Genomic DNA, 22,771 nt, shown 5'->3' on the forward strand with positions numbered 1-22,771 from the left:
ATGGACATACATATATTTAACATCAACCATGAATTATATTTGAAACAAAAACAAAATAAAATAAAAATATATATGCTAAAACCAAAAGCATTGAAATATGAAAGCGAATCTCAACTAAATATGTGACCTCAAGGCCAAACGAGTGATGATTTAGAGTGAAGTGATGGACGCATTCTTTATCTAGAAAATAATTAAATCAAGATCAATATAGTCACTAGAAGGACTAATGATATTGGCTAACAAGCCGGGTGTGCACCCCTTGATCTTTTATGTCCTACTTTATTCCATCATCTAGTTGAACTGTCTTAATTTTGGAGAGTAGCAACACTAGGAAGAAAAAATAATAATATAAAAAAATTGCTCAATATCCCTCAGGATTGCAGCAATTGGTGTTTGCAATTGTGAATACGTAATAACCAATCTCATCTTTTTATGATCCATATAAAAAACTAATTTCAATTGGTTTAAATGACTCTTTTGAGAAAAATAAAAAATCATTATCGTATTCTTTGCAGAGAAAAGTCTACTTTTTGGTTGATGAAGATTTCTTTGAAAGAATAGAAATCAATAACCAATATTTGTTAAAAGTTCTTAGAATGCCAATTTCTACATCTCATTAAGGAGAATTGATGGGTAAAACCAACATCAATTGGTTTGTACAATTATCAAAATTGTGTCGATAAATAAATAAAAAATATTGTCGTTTTCAATATCGCATGGTCAGCTGATGGATGGTTTCTTGCAAAAAAATAAAAATAGAAACCATTGATCACATGATCTTCATATAATGGAGAAAAATACCAATTAAATTGGACGTATGATTTCAACAATGAATGTGAATAATTACCGTGAAGGTAATCAAATTACGATAATACCAATTTTTGGTGATTAGAATTTCAATAGGTAAGGTAATAGAAACTGGAAACCATCTATTGATGGTATTATTTTTTTTATTAGAAGATAAGAGAAGAAAGGAAATCCAACTTATTCAAGAAAATTAATCACCTACAGATCCCATATATATAAACCATATTTTTTTAGGGTTGCCAATGTATTTTAATTGTAAAATAATTTCGAGAATAACAACAATTATATTCTCGATGTCAAGGATGCGAGGATATACAAAATTCATTTCAAAGGGGTACTTTTTGACGCAAAGAGCATCTCCAATGGAGTATGGGTATTTATCATATGTGGAGACGTAAAAAAAAGGTATTTAACAACATAAAATCAAAATACAAATCTTGTTTTGATAAGCATCTCCAGTGGTAGTTGTATCCATATCTATTTTGATATATTTGTCGCTTATTTATAGAAACAAAATCTAAAGAATTAATTTAAATAATAAAAAAATTGATGACGTGGGTATGGATGTGAGTCTCCAAAAACTCGTACTCTCCTCCAAAATCAAACTTCCACGTCATATTAAATTTTGATTATCCAACCACCACTGGAGAGGTCTTTTTGTTGAGAGTTTCTAAACTCCTAGGTGGAACCAATATTTTTTGAAACCCATACTCCATTGGAGATGCTCTAAAAGGAAGTACAGATAAAAACATTGTATCTCATTAATGTTGTCGTTAAATAAATAAAATAAAAATAGTATTTAATAATGATTAAAATAGAAGCATAGGGAACATACACTACGGGAAAAACATCGATCAACTACACCAAATAATAGTTGTCGTATGGTATACGACGACGGATATCTATGGGTTGCACAGGGGGTTGTAGAAAGTCTTCAATTCTTTGCAACTCGTCAATACGAGTTGTAAACATGGTTGTCGTTCCATTATACTACGCTTCTTTCAGTTGTGAATGTCTTTCGAAATTTCCTCTTAATGCCTAGCACAACTCGTATCTTCTTTCAGTTGTGGATGTCTTTCGAAATTTCCTCTTAATGCCTAGCACAACTCATCTGGGTTGTGAAAATAACTCCTACACTACACTTGTTGGGATTGTAGAAATTTCTTTGACAACTATGGTTAGAGTTGTATGTGGATTCTTTGACAACAATTGTTTGAGTTGTATGTCATCTCATTGACAACTTCTGCTTTGGTTGTACGTCGCTTCTTTGACAACTTTGGTTTGAATTGTATGTCACTTCTTTGACAACTATGGGAAGAGTTGCATGTCATTTCTTTGACAGCCCTAATCCTGAGTTGTGGTACATGTTCGATTTGAAAAAAAAAATTGAGAATTTAAATACAAAATCAAATCTGTAATACTTCAGTAACCATATATTTCAAAACAAGATCAAATTTCCAATTATAATCATTATTGTTTGTTATCACAGAAGATCAGTTTTACAGAACTTCAGACAACCATTAGCACTGTAGATATTTACATCTAGAAATAGAGTGTGCAACAGGACGAAGTTGAGAAAAAACTGATTACCTCACTATCAGAGAGATACATTAAAAGCCAAAGCCAGTTTGAGAATATAAGATCGACAGATCCTGGAGAAATTTGCAGCTCAGGAGATGTTACATCAGCGCACATAAACTTGACATTCTTGTAGTGACCGTTGATGGCTTCATTCTGCAAAGTTTTCAAAGAGATTCAGATTTCCAAATAATGCTTTATAAATACTTGTTGACTTCTACAATCATAGACCAACAATAAAGCAGTGACTTGCCTTCTTGATAACATTCGCAATGAAGTCTAGCGCTATCACTTGACCAGCCTCCTTAGCCAACTCACCAGTGAAGCGACCAATACCTGCACCTAGCTCCAAAACAGATTTTCCTTTGAAATCTGGGAGCAGAGAGAGTACCTAGCAAATTAAAAATATCCATTGAACTTTTAGAGATAAACAAAATCGACTACAGTTGAACAGTGTGACAGATATATAAGGGCAATGGATGTCAGACACACCCAAGGTCGACTGGTAAGCGATAAGGTAAAGAACACAGGCACAATATTGAAAACGGAGGAGCTACAACCAACAAATTCTCCTGTCAACATAGCAAAATTGCCAGCTTGATTAATCATACAAATTACTCATAAGTCTATCCAATCTAAACCATGATCCATATAAGGGACATACTTGGTGAATCAGGGCTCAATCCACAATCCGTGTTATGATATGATGATCCGGTCATAACTAAAGTTTTCGTTTAGTCGAAATGTAACTTTAATAATCATTTTAGCATGAAAGCTAGGTGTTCTGGAGGTCCTGAATGCGCTGTACGAACATAAGCAGCTAACCAACAACTCAATGCTGCAATGGATACCTAAAGATAAGTTCAACTAACAATCTACATAGACTCTTAGCTCCCATTCCCTATCAAAGTATCAATATCCAGTTAGTTAAAAGAGGGCTGAAATTTCGAACACTCAGCAAAACATTATATGTTGGCACAAAATCAACTCACCAAGTATTTGCGATTGATATAAGATGGTTGTAGAGCAATTGTAAAAAAAGGATTCACGGACTGGAATTCATCACCGATAACAACTGCTCTTTGTCGTGTAGTTCTCAATGCGGTATCCTCATCTTTAGTCCTCAAATGACTGCGCTTCTTCTTGTTCTTCTTCTCAGGAACTCTGACTTCTTCCTCCTCTGATGATGATGACAATGGTGATTCAGATGATTCATCTCCATCTTCATCTGCACGAATATGCAGTTTACGAACTCAAATAACAATCGAAACTGCAACAGTTATCTGAATAAATAATAACAGGCACAAGCTAAATAGCAATTCAGTTGAATCCATTTCATCTCGATCTGATTTCCTCATCAACAGAAAGATTGGCCTCTCTAGCAATTTCCATCGTCTTTTCTTCGTCACTTGCATCTCAAAATCACCAGACCCACAGTAGCAGATTAATCTTCATCTTCTCGATTTCTCTGAGTTATGGTGCCGCCATGGCTTCGTTTCTTTCTTCTCTGAATTTGAGATTTGGTTTCGTTTCTTCAGATGTAGGATTTCTGATTTGCTTCATACTGAAACTGATTCCTTTGTTAAATCACTGGTTAAACAAATCTTGAGTGAGGGTTTTTTTTCCTGAGGGAGGCGCAATTTGAGTTAGGGTTTTTCGGGTTTTTCTGAGGGAGGGGATGATGAGAGACGAGAGAAAAGTGAGAATGAAGATAAGTGAGAGAAAAATAAAATCGTTTTATCTAAAATAATTTGAACCAATAAGATGCGGAAGAATGGGGTCATACAGATTATGAAACTATTTGGACGGTATAGATTTAGTTATGTGAGTCATACGGATCAAAGCAAGTGTGTTTTCTCTTTGTGTTAATACGAACTCATGTTTTCGGTTTAATTATCAATCTTCGACATGAAAAAATATCCAAAAAATATTAATAAATTTAGGACATTGTTCTCGACATTCATATGTAAAAAAATCCAAAAAATGTATAATAATGAATCGGGAAACGAAAAATGAATTCGATAATTGGTGTGTTTCTTTGTAATTTCTCTTTGTGCTTCCGGTTTGAATTTCGACTAGTGGCATAGGTCATGAAGTAACTTTTACAAGTCATATACGTCATGAAGTATCTTTAATTCACACTAGTAAGCTTAAGTTATAAGATTATTAGAGATGGACCACGAAATTCAGGATGATTCTGACTTCAAACTTAACTGGATACATCATCAAAATCAATAAATATGAAGCTCAGTGCCGATTAGAACTTCAAATGAGGTATAACCCCACACAAACTATGAACCAAGAAGATCTTGGAGGTTCTAACTTCAAACTGAGCATGATACATCACCGGAATCGATAAATAAGAAGCTCAATCTCAACTCGAACTTCAAATGTGGTATAAAGCCATACAAACAATGAACCCAGAAGCTCTTGGAGGGTTTTGACTTCAAACTGAGCATGATACATCATCGGAATGTATAATATATGAAGCTTAGTATTGATTCGAACTTCAAATGTGGTATAACGCCATACAAACTATGAACCAAGAAGCTCTTGGAGGGTTCTAAATTCAAACTGAGCATGATACATCATAACTCGAAACCTGGCCGTGAATGGACTACTATAAGTCGGAATCATCGTACGAACGATCAATTCATCCATTTACAGGTAATATTCCTTCAAAATATACCCTAAAACCTTAAAAAATCATATTCTGGCATATTGTACGCATACCATGGCTCGGAGATCGAAAATTGGCCGTGAGTGGACTACTATAAGTCAGAATCTTCGTACGAATGATGAATTCATCCATTTATAGGTAAGATTCCTTTGGAATATTTCCCGAAAGATAAAACAAACCATATTCTGGCATATTTACGCATACCATGGCTCCGAGATCGAAACCTGGACGTGAGTGGACTACTATAAGTCGGAATTTTCGTACGAACGATGAATTCATCCATTTACAGGTAAGATTCCTTTGGAATATTCCCCGAAACATAAAACAAACCATATTCTCGCATATTTACGCATACCATGGCTCCGAGATCGAAACCTGGCCGTGAGTGGACTACTATAAGTCGAAATCTTCGTACGAACGATGAAATCATCCATTTACAGGTAAGATTCTTTCAGAATATACTCTAAAACCGTAAAAAATCATATTATGGCATATTGTACGCATATCCTGGCTCGGAGATCGAAACCTGGCCGTGAGTGGACTATTATAAGTCGGAATCTTCGTACGAACGATGAATTCATCCATTTATAGGTAAGATTCTTTTGGAATATTCCACGAAACATAAAACTAACCATTTTCTGGCATATTTACGCATACCATGGCTTCGAGACCGAAACCTGGCCGTGAGTGGACTACTATTAGTCGGAATCTTCGTACGAACGATGAATTCATCCATTTATAGGTAGGATTCCTTTGGAATATTCCCCAAAACATAAAACAAACCATATTCTGGCATATTTACGCGTACCATGGCTCCGAGATCGAAACCTGGCCGTGAGTGGACTACTATAAGTCGAAATCTTCGTACAAACGATGAATTCATCCATCTACAAATAAGATTCTTTCAGAATATACTCTAAAGCCTTAAAAAATCATATTCTGGCATATTGTATGCATACCCTGGCTCCGAGATCGAAACCTGGCCGTGAGTGGACTACTATAAGTCGGAATCTTCGTACGAACGATGAATTCATCCATTTACAGGTAAGATTCCTTTGGAATATTCTCCGAAACATAAAACAAACCATATTCTGGCATATTTACGCATACCATGGCTCCGAGATCGAAAACTGGACGTGAGTGGACTACTATAAGTCGGGATCTTCGTACGAACGATGAATTCATCCATTTACAGGTAAGATTCCTTTGGAATATTCCCCGAAACATAAAACAAACCATATTTTGGCATATTTACGCATACCATGGCTCCGAGATCGAAACCTGGCCGTGAGTGGACTACTATAAGTCGGAATCTTCGTACGAACGATGAATTCATCCATTTACAAGTAAGATTCCTTCAGAATATACCCTAAAACCTTTTAAAAAAACATATTCTGGCATATTGTACGCATACCATGGCTCCGAGATCGAAAACTGGCCGTGAGTGGACTACTATAAGTCGGAATCTTCGTACGAACGATGAATTCATCCATTTACAGGTAAGATTCATTCGGAATATTCTCTAAAACCTTAAAAAAACCATATTCTGGCATATTTACGCATACCATGGCTCCGAGATCGAAAACTGGATTGTGAGTGGACTACTATAAGTCGGAATCTTCGTACGAACGATGAATTCATCCATTTACAGGTAATATTCCTATGGAATATTCCCCGAAACATAAAACAAACCTTATTCTTGCATATTGTATGCGAACCCTGGCTCCGAGATCGAAACCTGGCCGTCAGTGTACTACTATAAGTCGGAAATTTCGTAAGAACGATGAATCCAGCCATTTACAGATAATATTCCTTTGGAATATTCCCCGAAACATAAAACAAACCTTATTCTTGCATATTGTATGCAAGCCATGGCTCCGAGATCGAAACCTGGCCGTCAGTGGACTCTTATAAGTCGGAAATTGCGTAAGAACGATGGCAAATTTTTTTTTGCAGAAGTGAGAAATTTTTTATTAGAAGTGAGAAATATTTTAGCAGAAGTGAATAAAATTTAGCAGAAGTGAGAAAAATTTACCAGAAGTGTTTATACCTCAACGACAACTCTTATAAAGGTTGTCAATAGCGATGAATTTTTTTTTAGCAGAAGTGAATAAAATTTAGCAGAAGTGAGAAAAATTTAGCAGAAATGAGAAAAATTTAGCATAAGTTTTTGTACCTCTACGACGACTCTTAAGGCGGTTGTAGAAGGTCTATTTATCCTTTCTTCTTATCTTTTCCATCTCCCATCATAGCCATCCATTTACATCATAACCGTCCATTTATTTATTTTCCTTAATATTTTTTCCTTATCTCTTTTTTATATAAGTAAATGTAAAATATAACCAGACATGTAAATGTGGAAGAGTGGTTGAAATCCAAGTCTTAGACAGAGTTGGTTCAGGTTCGATTCACCTTAGCCTCATTTTTTTTTCAAAGTCAATTTATCATTTTACAACCCTTATAAAGGTTATGAATATTGATCAGAAAAAAAGCACAAATCTATCAATATTGTGAAGCTGGAAGTGTGGTTGATGACTTGTGTGAATACACAGTATGCCTGAGTTCGAAACTTGACAAGAACATTTTTCAAAATCGATTTATTTTTTTATCTTCAACAACCCTTATGCGTGTTGTTATACATTTATTCACTACCTTTAACATATGAGTTGTAAAATCTAAAGGTGGTCACTTCTCTCTGCAACCCTTTTCACCCAAAATGTTGTGGTTTTTCACTCTCGTCGCTACCTTTTGGACCTATCTGGTCCTAAGAGTTGGACGATTTTTACTTTGACAACATTTTCATTGGAAAAAGTTGTAAAACATGATATCTTTTACAACTTTAAAATTACGAGTTGTCAATCTACAGTTGTAGATTACTATTTTTCCCGTAGTGATAGGTGTGCTCTTGTTTCCCTCCAATATGACTTCGCCATGTGGCACCAGATGTCCTCCAACATATTTACAGCTAGATTATTTTTTTAATTTGGGAAATAAAATATAAAATACTAAATATTTTTTTTTACGGGATGGTGTAGCGATTTTCGAACCAAAATCCAAACTTGTCTTTCCTTTTAGTTCTTCTTTGGATATTGATGTTTATTTCTCTGAATTATCATGAATCGGTGAGATGTAGTAGATGATGAAACATGACTAAAGATAAGTTTGATATTTGATTTTTATTCATTTCATCAAATTTGTCTTCTATATTTATATATGTAGGATTTTCCCCTTTTTCAATAAAACAAAAACGATTATCCCCTTCTCTGTTTACATTTTTCAAATAACGGTAAATGTCGAAGATAGTTATTTTTCATGGAACGATGAAAATCTTCATGTGGTGCCAAAAACTATTACGTATGCGTTCATTGTTATAGTTGGATTTAAAGAGTTTTCGGTTTCTTAGATGTGAATATGATGAATCATGTATTAAGCCTGTAAATTCTTCAAAAGGAAAAGAAAGGAAATAAGTATCAACAATTTGGTTGGTCTACAACTGTATTGTAAACTTTAGTTTTCCCAATTTGATCGACTATACTGCATACAAAAGCTACTATTAGAAAACAATAATCAGAGATCCAAGAACATAAACCATTGTTGACCTATTAAATTCACTACGGAAAAAATATACATCTACAACTGGAGATTTACAACACTTCGCTAAACATCGTAGAAAGTCCCATGTTTTACAACTGGTTTCAAAGGAAGAGTTGTCGTATATCATCACTACCAATCCTTAGGAACAATGGGTTGCGATAAGAAAACAAACGACAACTCCTTTAGCAAAACTGTTGTGACGACATTTAGGTATAACAACTTTGTTCCATAAAGGTAGTGACTTAGCCTATCACAATTCTTCCATAAAGGTAGTGACTTAGCCTATCACAATTCTCAAAAGAGTTGTTGAAGAACACTAAAATACGATAATGAAAAATAGTGTTAGAGTGGAGATTCGAACATGAACCTATTGGATGGAAGTCTAGCTCATCAACCATCCTTACAGTTCACAAATTTTGACTTTCTGTGTTTTTTATTAATAAAAAGGTATAACAACACTTATAAGTATTTTTTAAGTAAACATATAGAATGTTGCAAAAAATGAGTTTGGGGGATTCAATCCTGAGCCTCAGGCATGAAAGTCTACACCAGTAACCATACCTACACTATCACAGGTTATGTCAAATTTGTGGTTCTTTAGTACACTAAGTTTATGACAACCCTTCATAAGAGTTGTAAAACAAAATTTAATGCTCAAAAATAATGCTCAGGTGACTGAGCCGCAAACAATGCGAATCCTTCTTTGTGAACAATCACATACATTCTACAATGAAAATATATATCATTTCATATCTATTAGTTGATGAAAGCATGGGCTGAAACCTCAGCTGCAATTTTAAGAATTGGCATCGCATAAGCCAACTACTTCTCAAACTGCTCTCCTATTGCTTGGCAAATTTTGGCATATTCTGCAATCACAACAACTTCACCAAAGAGGGTTAAGCTCAAATATGTAATTTCTATTTCAAAACCATAACAATAAGTTCTAAAGTCTACACATATCCTCAGTAGATTACTGATCGATCTTGGTAACATACCTTTGAGAAATTAGTGGAGGTGGTAAGTCTTCAACTATGTGTAAGATTACTTGTTGGTGACGATGAAGTTGGTGAAGAAATCTACTGAGATGACGAATCCGAGATCGATGTAGTTGAAGACGATAACAATTAACAGAGTTGTTGGAGTTAGAGATGATTGAGGGGGAGATGGTGGTGATTTCAGTGAAGATGACGGAGGGGGGATGAAGTTGCAGCTCTGTGAAGGAAAAAAAATGTTTCAAATGGATAAGGAAAGAATAGATACACTGGTAATATGGAAAATGGAAAAAAAATAAAATAATGGACGGCTTTAGATGGAAATCAATGGCTGTGATGAAAGTTTTTCTACATCCCCTTCCACAACTCTTAAGAAAAGTCGTCGTAAGGATACGACAAATTTTTCTCACTTATGCAGAATTTTTCTTACTTCTTCAAAAAATTTCTCACTTCAGCAAAAAACTATTTTGTTGTCTGGTTCTGCAAAATTTTTCTCACTTCTGCAAAAAAAAAAAAAGAGAAAAAAGCTAAATCACTAACTTAGGGTTATTGAGATTGGGTAGAAATATCTGAAAACGTTTCCAGGACCAAAATCGCGAACCAGGAAGTTCGAAATTATTAAGAATATTCCCATGGAATCTTACCCGTAAATGGTTGGATTCATCGTTTTTGCGAACTTTCAGATTTATATAGTAGTCCGATCCTGGCCAGGTTTGGATCTCGGAGCCATTTTTTCTCGAAGTTGACGAATTTGTGTGTGTTTAAGGTTTCTAAGAATATTTCCATTGAATCTTACCCGTGAATGGTTGGATTCATCGTTTTTGCGAACTTTCAGATTTATATAGTAGTCCGATCATGGCCAGGTTTGGATCTCGGAGCCATTTTTTCTCGAAGTTGACGAATTTGTGTGTGTTTAAGGTTTCTGAGAATATTCCCATGGAATCTTACCCGTAAATGGTTGGATTCATCGTTTTTGCGAACTTTCAGACTTATATAGTAGTCCGCTCCTTGCCAGGTTTCGATTTATATAAGAGCCAGTTTCTTTCTCGAAGTTGTCAAATTTGTGTGTATTTAAGTTTTCTGAGAATATTCCGATGGAATCTTACCCGTAAATGGTTGGATTCACTAACTCTCATACTTATAGTAGTCCGCTCCTGGCCAGGATTCGATCTCGGAAATAGTTTATTTCTCGAAGTTGACGAATTTGTGTGTGTTTAAGGTTTCAGAGAATATTCTCATGGAATCTTACCCGTAAATGGTTGGATTCATCTTTTTTGCGAAGTTTCATACTTATATAGTAGTCCGCTCCTTGCCAGGTTTCGATCTCGAAGCCAGTTTCTTTCTCGAAGTTGACGAATTTGTGTGTGTTGAAGGTTTCTGAGAATATTCCCATGGAATCTTACCCGTAAAATGGTTGGATTCATCTTTTTTGCGAACTCTCAGACTTATATAGTAGTCCGCTGCTGGCCAGGTTTCGATCTAGGAGCCAGTTTTTTCCTCGAAGTTGACGAATTTGTGTGTGTTTAAGGTTTTAGAGAATATTCTCATGGAATCTTACACGTAAATGGTTAGATTCATCTTTTTTGCGAACTCTCAGACTTATATAGTAGTCCGCTCCTTGCCAGGTTTCGATCTCAGAGCCAGTTTCTTTCTCGATGTTGACGAATTTGTGTGTGTTGAAGGTTTTAGAGAATATTCCCATGGAATCTTACCCGTAAATGGTTGGATTCATCTTTTTTGCGAACTCTCAGACTTATATAGTAGCCCGCTCCCGGCCAGGTTTCGATCTCGGAGCCATTTTCTTTCTCGAAGTTGACGAATTTGTGTGTGTTTAAGGTTTTTTAGAATATTTCCATGGAATCTTACTTGTAAATGCTTGGATTCATCTTTTTTGCGAACTCTCAGACTTATATAATAGTCCGCTCCTCGCCAGGTTTCAATCTCAGAGCCAGTTTCTTTCTCGAAGTTGACGAATTTGTGTGTGTTTAAGGTTTCTGAGAATATTTTCATGGAATCTTACCCGTAAATGGTTGGATTCATCGTTTTTGTGAACTTTCAGACTTCTTGGTTCATAGTTTGTAAATCGTTATACCGAACTTGAAGTTTGAATCGACACTGAGCTTCATATTCATCAATTTCGATGATGTATCATGATGAGTTTGAAGTAAAAACCTTCTTAGAGCTTCGTGGTTCATAGATTATATGCCATTATACCAAGTTTGAAGTTCCAATCCACATTGAGCTTCATATTTATCGATTTTTATGATGTATCATGCTAAGTTTGAAGTCAGAACCCTCTCAGAGCTTCTTGGTTCATAGTTTGTATGTCGTTATACCACATTTGAAGTACGAATCGACAGTAAGCTTCATATTCATCAATTTCGATGATGTATCATGCTAAGTTTGAAGTCAGAACCCTCTCAGAACTTCGTGGTTCATAAATTATGTGCCATTATGCCAAGTTTGAAGTTCAAATCGACATTGAGCTTCATATTTATCGATTTTGATGATGTATCCTGCTAAGTTTGAAGTCAGAACCCTCTCAAAGCTTCTTGGTTCATAGTTTGTATGTCGTTATACCACATTTGAAGTTCGAATCGACACTAAGCTTCATATTCATCAATTTCTATGATGTATCATGCTAAGTTTGAAGTCAGAACCCTCCCAGAGCTTCTTTGTTCATATTTTGTATGCCTTTATACCACATTTGAAGTTCAAATCAACACTTGAGTTTCATATTTGTCGATTTCGATGATGTATCCTGCTAAGTTCGAAGTTACTTCATGACCTGTATGACTAGTCGAAATTACTTCATAACCTATGTAACTAGTCGAAATTCAAACCAGAAGCACAAAGATGAAGCACAAAAGCACAAAGAAACACACCAATTATCGAATTCATTTTTCATTTTACCGTTTCATTCTTATGTATTTTTTGGATTTTTTTTATATCATAATGTCGATAACAATGTCTTAAATTTATTAAAAAAAAATTTGGATTTTTTTTCGTGTCGAAAGTTCATAATTAAACCAAATACATGAGTTCGTATTAGCACAAAAAGAAACACACATGCTTCTCAATCCGTATGAGCATCCAAAATACAATCTCAACCGTCAAGATCTTTCCTTAATCCGTATGTGTGGATGAAACGAAACGTGGTCCGTCCATTTTCATTCGGATTCACTCTTTTTTTTTTTTTTTTTTTTCTGGAAGCATTTTTTTATTCACCAAACCCTCTCCTCCCTCTCCTCTCCTCCTCCACAGATACCGCCGCTCTAATGTTTTTGCTGAGAGAAAAAAAAGGGTATTAAAGCAAAGTGTCCCTCTGCTAATATGTTAATTAGAGAAGTGTCCCTCTTTCAAACAGAATTACAAAAGTGTACCTCTTCAAGGATTTTCCGTCCTAATGGTGTTAACTCACCGTTAACTCCGGATAAAATATAAAATACGCAAATGGAATTACCAATATACCCATATGACATTTTCGTAATTCCAAAAATAACCTCGAGTTAATCCGATTACGATCCATCTCGAGAATGATCCAACGCCTATTAGAGTTCACACATATGATCCATCTCGAGAATGATCTAACGACTCTTAGGCGAGACACGTTTGATCGCACGTGCCTAGGGTTTGGATATATTCAGAAATCGAAACCCTAGAATCACTTTTCTTCTCATTTGCCGCCTCTCTTTTCTCTCAGTTCTTTCTTCCCTCTCTTCTTCTCTTCAAGGTTTGTTGATGAGAAGCTTGAAGAATTGATCAAAGCAAAGCGAAACCCGTCTAATCACTGAGAGCTGCTCAGTTGCCGCCTTTATTTTAACTCAGTTTTTTCTTCCCTCTCTTCTTTTGTTCAAGGTCTGTTGATGAAGAACTTGAAGAACTGATTGAAGTAAGAAGTTCTACAAGATGAGTGGTGATGATAGTAATTCGAGCAAAATGAGGTAAGAAGTTCTTCAACTTATTTTTAATTCTCAAAATGATTATGTAGTTTTAGGGTTTTTATGTTGGGTTGTCGAACTGTTTCTGGTGATTTAGGGTTCAGGTTTTTTTTTATTCGAACAATCATGTCTTCGTGGAGTTAGGGTTTGATCGATTTACCCTTATTTGATTACTGATTTTCATTTTTCAAACCCTAATTTTGAAATTTGGGGATTTTTCAGAAACCCTAATTTTGAAATTTGGGGATTTTTTTTTAATTTCTCGATTTATGGCTGTTGTTGAATGGTAAAAATGATGAATATGGTTTCTGGGGATGTATTACGATTCTTAGTAATTGAATTGTTTGGATGGTTTTTTGTTTGTTGTATGTGCAGAAGCAGATTTGTTAGGTACCCTAAAAGGAGCTTTAGGGTTGAATTGTTCACCACAAATAAATGGACTCTATACCATGATTTGGATGTAAACTATGTTGATCTTCATATGTTGACTGATATGATTATGTGGGAGATGAAGATTAGTGAGGCCAAGAAGCTTAATTTGTTTTGGTTCACTCCAGATAACATACCAGAACTGATTACCAATCATGAGGAGTTCTTTACAATGTGGGACAGGGCTGAATATCAAGATGATGGTTATGTGCATCTTTACTTCAATATAAGTGACAAGGTTTTGAGGGCTGGTGATGAATGCCCATCATCTTCAAGTGTTACTAATGAAGTTATGTATTTAACTCCTACTAAGAAGGTGACAAGTGACTCTGAGATGGTGTTTTCTTCACCTTAGAAGAATGTGACACATGAAGATGACTTTGTGTTATCTACACCTAAGAACAAGGTTGTTAGCAATTCAAACTTAGCTTCTCCTGCTACTAGGAAAAGTCCAAGGTTGGTTTGTAAGTCAATTGATGCTCAAATAAATGCTGCATTTGAGAGGTTACTTTTGAATGATGAGCATATGTGCCATCCAGATGATAATGTGGATGTAGAGTATGAGAACATTCAACTAGATAATGTGGAAGAGGATGTGTGCCATCCAGTTGATGATGATAGAAGTCCACCATGCTCTGATGATGAGGAAAATGAAATTGACATAGCTGATATCAGAGATTTTGTGAACATCTACTTTGATGATGACTTTTGGCAGAACTTTAGAAAGGAGGGTAATGTTGCAGTACCACTTTTGATTGTGTACTTTATATTAAGCTATTGTCTGTGTTATGATGACTAATAATACTTTTGGCAGACTTTGTAGGTTCACAAGGAGATGATGTACCTGAAGGGGAGAAAGGAAAAAGTGTTATAGTGGCTAGTGATGATGACAACTGCCTTGGTAACTCATAGTATCACTCTGAATCTGAAGATGAGAATCCTGACTCTGAAGATGAGAAGAGTAAAATAGAGGCCCTTCAACATTTTTACCAAGAATGGGACCAAGAATGGGGTCCAGATATTGCAGAAATAAGTCAGCCAATGCAGAGTTTTTTGCTCAGTATCTGTTTGAGAAGCTGAAGACTGGTGGATTCCTTCAGCAGCCATGGGACATTGCAGATGAATTCTACACTTCTCATAACACTTCTCTGCCATATCATGTTGCTTGGAAAGCTAGGACTATGTGCTTGGAAAAAATGCATGGTAGTTATGAAGAATCTTATAAAATGGTCCCATCCTTTATAGACATGGTGGCAACTACTAATCCTGGTTCTGCAGCAAATTACAGTTTTGGAAGGTAACTTGTTAATCATAACCTTTTTTTTAATGTTTGTGTAAAATGCTTTTTATGTAATTTTTTGTATAATGTTTATGTAATATTTCAGGGAGGATAATTGCTTTGAGTCAATGATGATTGCATTTAATGCTCCAATTCATGGTAGAGGCAGAGGTAGAGGATCTGCATCAACCTCAGCATCAACATCTCAAACTGCACCATCAACATCTTCTGCACCTGCATCTGGAGGAAGAGGTGGAAGGGGTGGTAGAGGTGCAAGAGGTGGAAGAGGAGTTGTGCAACAGACTTTTAGTCAGTCTGTCAATGGTGCTGATTGGTTCAGCCAGACTTTGAGCCAAACTTTTCAAGCACCAAAGCCACAAAAGAAGGGAACATCTGCAACTCAGTAGAGCTTTTTTTTTTTTTTTAAATGTTTCTTTATAAGACTATTTGGGTTATGTTATTTGGATCAGTTTATTGTAAGGATAACGGTGTTCAACACTTTCTTTTGGATCATTTATATATATATAAGTAGTACAACACTTTCATTACATTTGTAGATTGTTTTGTAATTGCTTACACAGGTCATCCATCTTCAACTTAGCAGATCTTTCCTTGGATTTGGCAGCAAGGAAAACATCATCAAAGACCCACTGGAAGTCTTGACATTGGATGTTGTTGCATTGCAGGTAACATAAATGGTGGTTGTGTTTATTTCTACATACTTTGAGAATGTATTTTCCACTGCATTTCTTCTTACAAGGTTGATTTTGGAATGAACATGAATTGAACTGGTGGTTTATGTCACCACAAGCAAAGCAACACTTATTGGCAGGAAGCTGAACATCCAAAGCTTTAACATCATCTATTGCATCTACAAACCATTCAAAATAGTTGCAGATGGAGCAGTTGAAGAACTTCTCACCAGGATGCTCAGGAGTTTGAGACATCAACATTCTCCTAACACCATTGCAAGGTACATTCTTGCACCTAGAGTAGATCCATGGACACTGAATTTGTGGATGATTGTCTATTTCACACATGGAACATACACTGTTGGAACTGCTACTGCTAGATACCTCCACCATGCTTCTCATATTGAACTTTTGCATAATTTCATCCATTGTAGATGATTGTTTAGATTTTTATGGAATTTTTATCTGCTGCAGATAAATGGATGGTGGTTTTATAGCAGAGAAAACAGAATATGACCGTTCAACGGTCTTATTTGGGTGGCCGACCGATCTGCCCGCACACCGCTGACCATAAACCGTAAGCTAGTGTGGTTAACTACCTAGAGTTAGATGTCAAGGGCAGGTTTGTCTACTTTTGGATGCAAATACATGTGACGTGGCACCGTTTTTTTCATTTGAAAAATTCGGATGGAAATTCTTGTTAGAGGAACATATTTGTTGCAATTAAAATTATTAAGAGGTACATATAGTTAAAAAACCCAAAAAAAAAGATCGAGATAGAAACAAGAGATCGAGGGAGGAAAAGATAGAGAGAGTTTGATGCGTACCACTGATGGTGGTTGATTAGGGTTTTGGTTTAAATCTGGATCTATGTTACAACCAAGAAGAAAAAGGGGATTTTGCTGTTTTAGATGGCAGAATACAACTGAATCGAAGATAAGGTAATGAACCTGCTGCTGTTGAATAGAAGATGGGTATTTGTTAATCGAGGTTGGAGGATGAATTGACGCTGATGAATAGAGGGCCAGGGAAGAAGAAGATGCAGAAATTGATCTCTGTTGAGGTCGAAATAATGTGTTGGTGTTCTTGAGGATAAAAGGGTCTGATTCGAAATGGGTTTTTGGGTTGAATCTGGAAGAGGATCAGCGAGAGTTTGATGATGGGGATTTATGAGATTTCAGTAAACACCGATTCAGGGTTTAATGGGTTTGAGAGATTCATGAATTTTTTGGAGAAGCTGATGGTTGAAGATTGCTGGTGATTAGAACTGGATGAATTGGTGTTGCTGTGGAGCAGTATTGAGAAACAATTGCAGTTGTAGATGAAAATGGTACTGCAGATTATGGATGGAATTGTAGGTGATTCAAAGACGCTGGTGGTTTGCAGTTGAGCATGGGAAAGCAACAGGAAGAATGGGATCTCGCTGCAATTGAAGAATTTGTGTTGCTGCTGCTAGAAATCAAGTTTGGGTTGGAGGGGAATAAGTTAGGTTTTGATGAAATTGAATTCACAGAGAGGAGTTGATGGTTCTCGAGCAGAAATTAAGAAGAAACTGGTGCTTCTGTTTAATTGAAATGGTGGATTATTGTAGGTGATATGAATGATTAAGGATATGAAGTGCTAGTGGTGATTGAAGCAACCTGGTGGTGGTGGTTTTGCTGAGATGGAGGAAATTGAGAAAAGTCTCGAGTTCTGGTGGCGATGTTATTGCAGTGGTGCTGCTACTGGTGATGTTGGTGGTGCAAAACAAGGGCCATGGGGTGACCCTTTTGATGGTGGAAATCGTGATAGAAGAATCAGCAATAGGTGGGCGGGTTCGAGGAAGCACGGCAACTCGGCAACAACCCATGACCAGCCTGAAGAGTGAGTCCATTCTCTAATTCATAATTATTTTTTTTATAAATATTTCTGAAATACACTGAAACTGTGTTTTAAATCTGTAAGATTGTCTTGTTTGTGATCTGATACAGTTTACTAGTTTATGAAATGAAGGAATGTAGAAATCTGTAAGAGTTTTGGGTTGTTTAAAAGAGTCTGAGTACTGATAGTGAATTTATATGCTCACTCAGTTTATACTTTATCCTCGTTTCTAGATGCTAGATTCTAGTAGTAGGACTCAAAATAATTAGTAACGTAATTTATACTTTATCCTCATTTTGGAAATTATATTTTTAAAACTATGAATGCATGCGTAGAAACTTACATGAGGAGAGTTTGATGGATCAGAAAACATGAGGAACTTGTTGTGGAAATGAAGGAAATTATTTCTGATGAGGTGGAGCAGAGTGATGCACCAGCATCTAAAGCAATTAATGACTGGGATGAGTCCAAATCTAATTAGGAGAAGGAAGCCGAGACCAAGAAAGCTGAGGAGGAGGCCAAGAAAGCCGAGGAGGAAGTTTCCAAGAAAGCGAGGAGGAGGCCAAGAGAGCTGAGGAGGAAAAGGTACCTGGTTGATCACATTTTTCTGTGTATATTTTACTACTCACATGTTTTTTGATTTTCCTGTTCACTCTTCTCACTCTGCGAAGCAGTGAAGTTTACAAGATATTAGAGACGTCATTTGTCTGAGGAAATAAGCATTGATTCTAAATTATGTAGCTGTTTTCCTTTCCTGTTTGTAGAAGATGACACTAGAGGAGTATGAAAAGGTACTTGAAGAGAAAAGAAAAGTTCTAGTTGCAATGAAGGCTTAAGAGAAGAAAGTTGAGTTGTACAAATCGTTTGAGTCTATGAAGCTGCTTAAGAAAGAGAAAGAAGAAATTTTCGTCAAACTGGTAAGATTGTCTTCGATGAGATATCTGATATGCGTGGTTATCACCTTTACTTATTTATTGGTTCATTTTGGTTTCTGATATGCATAATTGGCTTTGTTAGGGCTCTTACAAGAATTCAGGAAAACAAAGAGAAGATGGTGATCGCGAGGAGAAAGTCAAAAAGGTACTCCTTGTTGTTTTTGTTATAATACCCTTTATGTTTTCTTATCTAGCAACTGTATTGACACTGCATAAACCCAGTTTTTCTTTTCCAGCAACTGTAATGACACCAACATGGTAACTTATATAGTTATCTGTCAAGTTGGTAACTTATATGACCAGTACTTCTCTGTTTTTTGACAGTCTGTTAGCATCATTGAGTTCCTGAAACCAGCTGATGGTGAAAGGAGAAACTATAGGTCTGTAGGTGGTCGACGCGACAGTGGTGAAGGTGGTCGAGGTGACAGGGGTGAAGGTGAACGTGGTGCCACCAGAGGCCCCTAAACCTGTATAGGCACATGATAAACGTAAATTTGCAATGAATTGTTGATTTTTTTTTCGCGTTTCACTAAGTTCAGTGCGATGAAAGGCTGTTTCTTGTTGTTACTAGCCATGCGCCGAATTTGGATCATTTTATGTACAACATGTGCTTATTAAACATCAGTGCTATCTTTTGACATTGGACATAGGTACAATGCTTATTCCACAAAAATACTTAGGCACTCGCTTGTTAACCGTCTCTTCTCGCATTTTATTGTGTGTCGAGTTACTATATCCCTTTTGACTATATCTACTTGTACATTTTGGTTCGCATTTGCAGGGGTTTAGGATCTTTAGAAGGCCGACTTCAGAGGTCAAGTATGTTAGTGATGCTGTTATGTTTTATTACATGGCCCAAGGATCGAATACTGTGCTCATAGACATCTTAATTTTCAAGTATCTTAGTGATGCTGCTATTTTTTGAATGTGTATTTAACACTGGTAGGTTAACTTGAATGAATGTAAATGTGTTACACTGGCAGTTTAATGTGAATGTGAAATACTTTCGGCAATTCGGTTTCAGCTATAAATTTTTTTTTTCAAAAAAGTTTTATGCACACAACTTCTAATAAGAGTTGTGTTCCATATTTCAACTACACAAACCAGTGGTTGTGAAAGAATGTCTTTACGACATAACTAGGTGTTGTCCAACATAGTTCTACAACTCTAACAAGTGTCATGCAAATCTTATTCATAATAGTAATATGAGTTGTTACATATTTCTACAATACACATCCTAGGTTGTCTAACATAGTCCTTCCACTTATACAAGTGTTGTGTTACATATTTCTACGATACACATCTTTTGTTGTGTAAAATAGTCCTACGACACAAGCAAGAGTTGTGTTAGGCTTTAAAAAAAAATCGAAAGAGAATTACAACTTTGGAAAAATATGGTCGAACCATAAATCACATCACCATTTACAACTCTTAATCAAGTACTATAGAAAAGCTTGGAATTTCTACAATACCCCCTCCACAATGCATAAAATGGAGTTGTCGTTGGGGTACTACAATTCTAATCTGTAGTTGTCAATGATGATTTTCCCGTAGTGATTGGTTTTTCATATGATCTTTTCTTTTCTGTTGTGTGTTGATTTAGTTTTGATTTCGTGGAAACGAGCTTGCTTAGTAAGGTGATATAGGGGAAAATATATTCAGTTTCCCAAATTAACGGCTTAATATGCTATAAAATGGAAAATATACAGTTTCCCAAATTAACGAAAATCACTTGACTGTAAATATATGGGTAGTAATTGGTACCACCAATGTTCTCTTGCTTGACCAACAGGAATATAGGAATTCCTAGCATGAAAACCGAGAAATCTATTGAAAGAAACATCTCTAGAGTCTCTGCTAGACATACTGCTAACAACATGAGGAAAAAGAAACAGAACTAAAGCAAGAGAACATAGGTGGACTTAGGGTGATTTATGGGGATACTTTCTTATTTCAACCTTGTACCTTTTCCGTGCTTTCTGAAAACTTTGAAATCACCTCTGAGATTTTTGAGTTCACCCTTCACAAACTTTACCATGAGCAGTCTAGAATCATTAATGTCAAAGAAAACACTAAAGTTTTTGGAGAGCTAATTGCTTTTGATGATCCTATTCACCATTACAATGGTTACAACTCAATTAAAATAAGGCTCAGAATGGATATTTCTCAACCTCTGCCGTTTGGTACTTATGCTCCTAATGATAGATTGAGCACTAACTGGATAGATTTTTTCTATCAAGAGCTACCCAGATTGTTTTGAAGCTTCTATCACAGACTAGGACATGAACAACAAGACTGCATTGATGTGTACTTGCTCAACCACCAACATATGATTCCTCAAGATCCTTCATCGGTTCCTCTTCAGCCCAATCTGCATGCTCTTGGACCATTTATTGAACCACAATATGATGATGATTACTATGAAGAAATGATCCACAATGTAGATTTTGAAGACCCTGATTGGAGTGACTGGGGCTCAAACCCTTTTGGCTCCATCGCTTCCTCTGAACAAAACAAGTCAGCTATATCATTTTTCGATGGAGAGGGGTATCAACAAGAAGGTTTCCGTTCAGACTCCACCTCGGATTCTGCAAGAACCATTGCTGAAGCTTGGTTAGTTGAAGAAAACAGCTTTCCTGAAGGCCCAACCAATGAACTTGTCTCTTTACCACCATCTCAACCTGATGATGTTCAACAACCTTTCAGTCCATCCATCTTCCTGGTATCTGACATAGAGGATTCAGAGCTCATATCAGACTCCGACTTTAGAAGCCCATCCATAGAAAGACTCAACCCGGAGCAGCAATCTTTCCTTAACAGCGCTGGCATTGGGTCTTCATCAGGTCCAGAATTTTCAAGATTAGTCACTTCTGAAGACTATGATCAATGGATTAATATCTACCAGTCGGCTAAAAGATTCAGGACTGATACTATAAATCAATCAATTTCGGCACCAACTATCAGTTCCATTATCTGCACCTTCAACACTACTTCCATTGGAGAATGCTCTACACAGCCAGCCACTCAGACATCACATTCAGCCAATACTGAATGAAAACACCAACATCTTTTCAAGATCAGACACACCCAAAGAAAAAAAGACACATTCAAGGGTCGGTGGATATCCCTCATATCACTTAAATTTTGGTTCACTCTGTCAATAACCCATCTATATATGTATAATATGCTTGCTAGTTATATCTTGTAGTACCTAGGTCGAACGGGCGTTTTTTGCTTTGGATATCCACAGTTCTGCTTGCTCTTTTAGCGTCGTCCCATATATATGTCTTGTTTGTATGCATCTACTTTATATGTTAATTAGTAGTATATAATCTTCTTATCTGTTTTTATTCTAGATTTAGCTGCTCTTTCTTGCTCTGATCTGCTGCTACACTGATTTTGCTCTGACCTGACACCGAACTAACACTAAACTAGCACTGACATTTTATCGATCTGCTGTTGCACTAAACCTGCTCTGAACTCTCTCTGAATAGCACTGAACTTGTACTAACATTACACTGAATCTCCACTGAACTAGCACTTATCTTCCACTGAACGGGCACTTAACTTCTTTCTGCTTTCGCACTTGTTTTTGAGACTTCTGTCAATTGCTGAATTCGATTAACTTATTTCCTATATCTTTATCTGAATGCCAATCCGACTCAGTAAATTTTTAAGATTCTAATTGACTACTACATAGATTTAGCTACACTGTGTTTCACCTTAATTTGCTGGTTTCAATTGTATATAACTGCATCAATAATATGCCTCTAAACGGATTTCTGGTTTAATCTTGCCCTGTTATTCAACTGTTTTCCTTTATCTAATCTATTTGGTATCTGCATTGATCTGTTCTGATATTGCTCTGATCTTTTTCAACTAATCCAGCACTGACTTTACTTTAAACGTAATACAATCTGCTTCTGCTTAAGCACTTGTTGGTGAAATCTTTGTTAACTACTCAGCCATGTTAACTTAATT

General features: G+C 36.2%; 1 protein-coding gene and 1 long non-coding RNA gene across 3 annotated transcripts; one reads left to right on the forward strand and one right to left on the reverse strand.

Annotated features, from left to right (window-relative positions):
• Positions 1-2,247: 2,247 nt before the first annotated feature.
• LOC113319433 (phosphoethanolamine N-methyltransferase 1-like) lies at positions 2,248-3,367 on the reverse strand. The gene is made up of 3 exons (XM_026567687.1): positions 2,878-3,367; positions 2,639-2,776; positions 2,248-2,541 (listed from the first exon to the last, which is right to left on the reverse strand). The coding sequence occupies exons 1-3, from the start codon at positions 2,992-2,994 to the stop codon at positions 2,350-2,352; spliced, it is 447 nt and encodes a 148-aa protein (XP_026423472.1). The 5' UTR covers positions 2,995-3,367; the 3' UTR covers positions 2,248-2,349.
• A 13,417-nt stretch (positions 3,368-16,784) lies between these two features.
• Positions 16,785-19,793, forward strand: LOC113319354. Of its 2 annotated transcripts, XR_003345400.1 has the most exons (6): positions 16,785-17,858; positions 18,222-18,440; positions 18,620-18,772; positions 18,873-18,935; positions 19,115-19,440; positions 19,572-19,793. It is a non-coding gene; the product is annotated as an uncharacterized LOC113319354 (long non-coding RNA). The 2 variants fall into 2 exon arrangements; XR_003345399.1 differs by lacking the exon at positions 19,572-19,793 and having other exon boundaries at positions 19,115-19,490.
• The last annotated feature ends 2,978 nt before the right edge of the window (positions 19,794-22,771 follow it).

The sequence above is a fragment of the Papaver somniferum genome, chromosome 10 (genome assembly GCF_003573695.1).
Source record: "Papaver somniferum cultivar HN1 chromosome 10, ASM357369v1, whole genome shotgun sequence".
NCBI lineage: Eukaryota > Viridiplantae > Streptophyta > Magnoliopsida > Ranunculales > Papaveraceae > Papaver > Papaver somniferum.

Bases quoted from the DNA above. Each gene is read 5' to 3' on its own strand.
- LOC113319433 (XM_026567687.1), bottom strand. From the start codon at position 2,994: ATGATTAATCAAGCTGGCAATTTTGCTATGTTGACAGGAGAATTTGTT. The intron at 2,777-2,877 runs GTGTGTCTGACA...TTAATTTGCTAG, and splicing joins CGCTTACCAGTCGACCTTGG to GTACTCTCTCTGCTCCCAGA. The intron at 2,542-2,638 runs GCAAGTCACTGC...AAAACTTTGCAG, and splicing joins TTGCGAATGTTATCAAGAAG to AATGAAGCCATCAACGGTCA.